The sequence below is a fragment of the Squalius cephalus genome, assembly GCF_949319135.1.
Source record: "Squalius cephalus genome assembly, chromosome: 5".
NCBI lineage: Eukaryota > Metazoa > Chordata > Actinopteri > Cypriniformes > Leuciscidae > Squalius > Squalius cephalus.
This window is the reverse complement of record NC_137126.1, coordinates 29757204-29763893: the sequence shown is the minus strand read 5'-3', so window position 1 is coordinate 29763893 and position 6690 is coordinate 29757204. Positions and strand designations below refer to the sequence as shown.

The 6690-nt window shown below is 38.4% G+C and overlaps 1 protein-coding gene across 1 annotated transcript; it reads left to right on the top strand.

The window, feature by feature from the left end:
• Positions 1–2286: 2286 nt before the first annotated feature.
• Positions 2287–4833, top strand: LOC307159330 (platelet-activating factor receptor-like). The gene is made up of 2 exons (XM_079872634.1): positions 2287–2308; positions 3715–4833. The coding sequence occupies exon 2, from the start codon at positions 3726–3728 to the stop codon at positions 4785–4787; it is 1062 nt and encodes a 353-aa protein (XP_079728760.1). The 5' UTR covers positions 2287–2308; positions 3715–3725; the 3' UTR covers positions 4788–4833.
• Positions 4834–6690: the final 1857 nt, after the last annotated feature.

Genomic DNA, 6690 nt, shown 5'->3' with positions numbered 1-6690 from the left:
ATGTTGAAGGTCAAATGGCTTAAAAATTTTATAACAAATGAAACTAGTTTCTGGTTTTGCATTCCCAGAGGTATATTTAGAAAATTGGGTGGAATTGATTTTCTACTGAGATGTGATTTTACTGTTTCCAGACTGCCAATCTTAACTTCCTTTCACCGGCAGATTTTGTTATATTGGAACTTATATAACTTATATACAAAACTTACAAACTCCACATAGAATCCCTATATGGAACAATAGATTTTTGTCTTCATACATTTGCATTTATGAATGAAAAATTGGCCCAGAATCAACATTACATTAATAAAAAATTCATTACATTGCATTACCCTGAGGTCATTACCATTGAAGAGAAGGAATGGGAGTTCACAAGATCCATCTGGCATGTTGACAGAAGTGTTTTGTACAAAATGTATAAAACTTTTTGGAATGGCATTTAAGACACGCTCAAATTGTTTGCGTTCACATTGTAAATTATATTTAGTACAAAAGTATCTAAAAGTTAACAATCTTCCATCTTCATCCATTAAATGAAGAACTGAACAAATACCTTTTTCAAGCCAATCAAGAACACATAAAGACTTATATCTAGATACAATAAACCTTATTTTTCTGTATTTAAAAGAGACTTTATTTGTAATTTCTTTCCATCGTTGGAATGTATGAAAAGTAAAAAGGCCCAGAAATTGGCTGGAATGATCAACACTATCTCACGACCAATTCGTACGAATTCGTACAAATGATAAAAAATTGGCTAATTCGTACGAATTAGAGACCTTGATAAGAGGAATGTTTTTTTTTTCTTTTTCTTTTTCTTTTTTTTTCTATATTCTATATTTTATATTTTTAGCTTCATTGTAAGTGTATGACATTTGGTATAGAAATAAACAATGGTAATTAAGTGCTTTTCCTAAAAATGAGAAAGAAAATACAGCGTATTAATATTAATATTAAAACAGTATGAACTACAAATAAAGTCAGTATGTGAGGCTAAATAGATATGTTTTAGTCTGAATTAGGTAAGATGTGTGCTTCCATTTCAGTTTCAGCAATCCCTTCACTCGATTGGGATGTTCTCTTTTGTTCTGGGCGGCAAGTGCAGTAACTGTAACATCGGGCATATTTTGTAGTATTAAACACATATTTATACCGACTTCATCAGGCTCCGAAAATTCTTCACAAAGAACCATAGACTGTAAAAAAATATGGACATAGTGTCCGTGACATCACCCGTAGGTTTCTGAAGACCGTTTTTGAAGCCTAAAGTGGGCGTGGCCGACCGTCGCCATCTTGGCAGCGCGTCACTCCCGGATTGATTTATTTTTACAGTCAGGCAATGAGCTGAGGTAACGTGACGGCTAACAGACAGCAGACAAACGGCTAATGATGACTAATGACCACTGCAGCGGGAATCCACCTGTCACTCAAAAGTGGACAATTATGCAGAAATTTTAAGGCTTAATATAATTTAAACGGATGAGTTATAAAAAAATTCACCCCCCTCACAGTTGTCATGAAGGGCAAAATTAGCTGTATTAGACCAAAGCCATATACAGACACCAGGCTGTAAACACGTTTTTTTCTGCTGTAAAATTTGGCATTTTAACATGGGGGAGATACAGATTTGACTCACTTTTGACACCAGCCTCAAGCGGCCAGTCAACGAATTGCAGTTTAACTCACTTCCGTGTTGGTTCCAAAAGAGAGACGGGGAGGTTGCCGCTTGCAAAGAACACAAAGAATGGCCTTCTCAGCTGCCATAGTTGCAACTTTTGCATCATCAGAACAGTGTGTTCAACGCATCACCATTTCTGTTTAAAAAAACGTTGTGCAACGTTTTGTCGGGGCTGAACGCAGCCCTGTTTTCATTTCTCTACAAAACGTTCGCAAATTGTGTAGCTTATGTGCGCCGATACGCGGTGGCTGACCATCATTCTATCCAACGTTACATAACCAATCAAACTTCAGTTACATTCTTAACTTTAAAGCAGATTTTAGATTGGTTAATATCAGCTGTCAATCACTCCCACACTCCCTTTCACTGCGCTCCGTTGTCACGTGACAGGGAGCTGACTACCGCGCGAAATTTAAAAGGATGATTTGACGTTTACTTGACTGACAGGACAGCTGTTTCGGTGGTTGCCTAGCATAGCAAAATAAAAAACGCAGCGCACTGCTCGATCTGTGTGATCGAACCTGAAAAACGCGTTTGGTGTGATCGGCTCCATAAGAGAGAAGATGAAACGAACGCTGACAGATTTCTTTTGTAAGCCGTCACCTAAAGAGGTGGAATACACCAATGCTGATGGTGAGGATGATTTATTTATTTATTTATTTATTTTTATTAATATTAATACATAGCTTATTTAGTTTTAGCTTATTTAGTTTGAGAGAGACAACAGCAAGTGGTGAGGGTTGAAATGTGAAGGTATTTTGTTGCTTTGCTGTTTATAGTTACATTTGTTCTGGGGCTGTGGTGGCAGAGGATAATATCTGATTCTTTCCACTTACACCTCTGTTTATGTTAGTTTTGGTTGTACTGCCAGTGTTTCTTGATCATAATTAAATTGTTGATTAAGCACTGAGCCTTATGCTTGCTTGTATTTGTGTTTTGTTTGTAATGTTCAATTTTTCATTTTACTTATGTGGTGTGGTGGTAATTGTCTTACTGTTGTGGTCAACCACTTGAAGGAATGTAAAGAAAACACTGTAGTGTTGGCTGTCTCAATGTGTGTGTATGCCAGTTCACCGTAGTTGCGTGTGGACCATGTATGGGGGGGCCTCACACAAAGAGCAGCCTAGGGCCCCTGACCACCTTAATCCGCCCCTGCCCACATGTTTCTAGTTCATTAAAATACATAAAAGTACATGTGTCATTTTCACCTATCCCTGTAATATGCAGACAACTCTAAAGCCTGAAGTATAATTTGGGTTTTACACGTACGTTAGGCTAAACATACAGTGTGATGTAATATCAGCATTGCATGCATACTGTGTGAGCCACAACTCTTGTTTAAGAGAGTAAACTGGTCATAAGTAACTTCTGGAAAAACAACAGACACTGGACAAGGATGAGACTAATGATAGTGGACAAAAATGTCTAGAGCAGGGGTGTCCTTGAGGGTCACTGTCCTGCACAGTTTAGCTTCAACCCTAATTAAACACCCGAATCAGCAAATAAAGTTCTTCAGGATTACTAGAAAATTCCAGGCAGATTTTTTGGAGCTGTTTGGAGCAGAGTTTGACACATGAGGTCCTAAAATAAGCTTTTTAAAAAATAAAAATAAAAGTCTTAGATGACACGGCATTCTAAAAATGTGGTGCTCCAGTTAATTTGAAAGACGAAAATGTACATATTATGGTTCCGTGACAATAGCAAAACATTACGCAACCAATGTGTGAGTTTGGGGTGGTATTATCAGTTTGGCCAGGTTCAGGTGTTTGGGAAACCTGTCTGAAATGTGGTTGCAATGTGGTGGAAAAATGACATGCTTCACACCTTTAATGCAATGCTTACCATTATTAACTCTGAAGTCTTAAGTGTTTGATGAATATAATCGAACCATAACATCATAAATACAGAGGGGAATAGATCTTTCCCGATATCCAGAGAAGTTGTCGGCCAATATCGTTTTTTAGATGACCACTTTGAAGGATATTCGAAGGAATCAAAATTGAATTGTATGCTGTCTTCTCTCTCTGTTTTTTTCTTAGATACACGTAAGATGACGACTCCTGGAAATAACAGCTCTGAGACAGACAAATTCATTGACTCAGAGTTTCGCTACACTCTCTTTCCTATATTCTATGGTGTTGTTTTTGTCTTGGGTTTGCTGGCCAACTGCTATGCTCTTTATGTGCTGCACTATATGCGGGAGTCTAAAGCTATGAATGAGATTCGAATTTACATGACCAACCTGACTGTTTCAGACCTGATGTTCGTGTCCACTCTACCATTCTGGATTGGCTACTACGTGCATAACGGTGACTGGAAGTACTCAGATGCCCTCTGTCGTATCACAGGCACGTTTTTCTTCATTAACACGTACTGCTCTATTCTCTTCCTTACTGCCATCAGCATTAACCGTTGCTGGGCTGTTACCAGGCCACTGGTGGCCGCCTCTTCTGACTGCTGGAGACGTGGAGCAATTGTCTCTGTGGTCATCTGGGTCGTCACTCTTGTGGCATCGGTTAATTACCTCATTGAACCGGGAATCCAGATCAATAAGATTAAGAATGAGAACATTTCTCGCTGTTTCGAGGGTTATCAAAATATGAACAATACCTCTGTTATATATACAGGGGCCGTCACCCACTTCATCATTATTGGCTTGTTCTTTCTTGTTTTCATAATGGTGATTGTCTCCAACATCTTGATTGCTCGAGCTCTTCTGTCTCAACCCATCAATCAGCCTCAAGCCAGCACGGGAAAGCGTCCAGGCGGTACCAAGCGCAGAGCTTTGAGGTTGTTGTGTGCTGTCGTGGGCGTCTTTGTGATCTGTTTCCTGCCCCATCACGTGGTGCAGGGTCCCTGGACATTGTCCGTGCTTTACCTGAATGATTGGAGCATGGAGACTCGCCAAAGCTTAAACGATGCTCACCAGATCACCCTCATGCTTATGGGGATCAACTGCCTCGTGGACCCACTGGTGTATTGCTTAGCCACCACAAAGTTCCGCAAATACATCCAGGGTCATTTTACAAAGGTCAAGAAGAACAAACACTGCTCACGCAACACATTAAGCACAGCAATGTCCCTGAAGAGCAGACATCAAAGCGAATTATGAACACTGCTGAAGAGCAGAATACATATGCTGATATGTGATGTTCATTTCAATCAGTTAGTCTTATTTCGAATTGTTCATATTTGAGCAGAATTTAATTTCAATTCAAAATTAGGTTCTGTTTGGATTCTTAAAGGGTTTCTCCCCAAAATTAAAATTCTGCTATCATTTATCATTAAACGATGACAGAATGTTCATCTGGCCTTTAATGGTTCTACTGGGTCCTCTTCATATGTGGTGTGATTGAGGTGGTTTATGCACGGCCTTGAAACTGTCTCCTTTGCAGCAGTTATTAAACAGCTGCATGCTTTTCTTGAAACATTTTAAATTATTCATTTATAATTCAAATATTCTTATAGCAACACCAAGGAACTTTTCCTCTGTGGTCGCCCTACAGGTTGGAAGCGGAATTGTTCATTACCGCTGTCGTAAATCATTTAGCCCACCGCAGCCGCCCGTCGCACGCACGCTCGCTGTTTATCCAGCACTGGCTTTGGAATGAACGATGTCCACAGACAAGGTAGAGTATGATGCATGATTTTATGAAAGTAAAATCATGTGTAAAAAGTGTAAAAGTCTCTTGTTTTTATAAAGTAACAATGTCCAACAGCGACCCCCACAGGTGAAGTTACAGCGGCTGGCTCGCCTTGACTTAAAAAAGACACCCTAATGCATGTGATGATGGTTATGTTGGGGGGGGGGGGGGTAATTGAGAATGAATGAGGGAAAGTCACATGAGAAGAGGCAATGCCTCCATCGCGCTATGATTGGTTATGATTGGTTTGTGAGATAAATCCAGCCTCTTTTTTTCATGCACATTCGAATCGGCCTGAATGAAGATGATGCCATTAATGGGAAGACTAAGGGATAGTTCACACAAAAATGTTAATTCTGTCATTAATTACTCACCCTCATGTCGTTCCAAATCTGTAAGACTTTTGTTCATCTTCGGAACACAAATGAAGATCTTTTTGATGAAATCTGAGAGCTTGTTGTCTCTCCATTGACAGCTACACAACTACCACTTTGACACTTCAAAAAGTTCATAAAGAGACCGTAAAACTAATCCATATGAATTGAGCAGTTTAGTCTGTAATGTCCTGGAGACTCGATCGCTTTATGATGAATACAGATTTAATTTAGTAATTCACATATAAACATTAATCAACTCACACATTGTGGTAAACGGAAGCTCAAGCATGTTCGCTTGACATGCGAGGTTTGTTCTCGTGTGACGCAGCACGTTTGAGCTTCAACGAGAACCATGAAGTTTGTTATCGTGCATCAAGCAGGTTCGGTTGAGCTTCTGTTTGTGTTCACTGATCAATGTTTATTTGTGAATAAAAGCCTAAATTCAAACGGTTCATTATATAAAGCGATCAAGATTTCATCAAAAAGATCTTCATTTGGATTTGGAATGACATGAGGGTGAGTAATTAATGACAGAATTTTCCTTTTTTGAGTGAACTATCCCTTTAGAAAGTAAGTAAACAACTCAGCCACTTAGATATCACTACCTTATGTCACTCAAAATCAAACTTAAAATGGCCTTTGGGGGTTTTTAGTGAGCTTGGTGAAATTAGCCTACATCTTCGTTTCTGTGTCTGTGACCAGTACAAGTTTGATGACTGCTGAAAATAAGTTGATTATTACAAAAAAAAGCTGAACATTAGTTCAAAAATAATATATATATTGTATAAATTGTTACTGCTTTTAGTTATTATTTTTGAATAAATTCAAAAATACATAAAAACACTAACTTAAGTTTATACTTGGTTTTAATAAATGAAACATTACATGGTGTAAAAATACAAAACAAAAATGTATTTGGTCTCTCTTTTTTTTTAAATATAATGTTTATTTAACCAATAAAATGTACATTTTTGGGTGAACTATCCTGTTAACG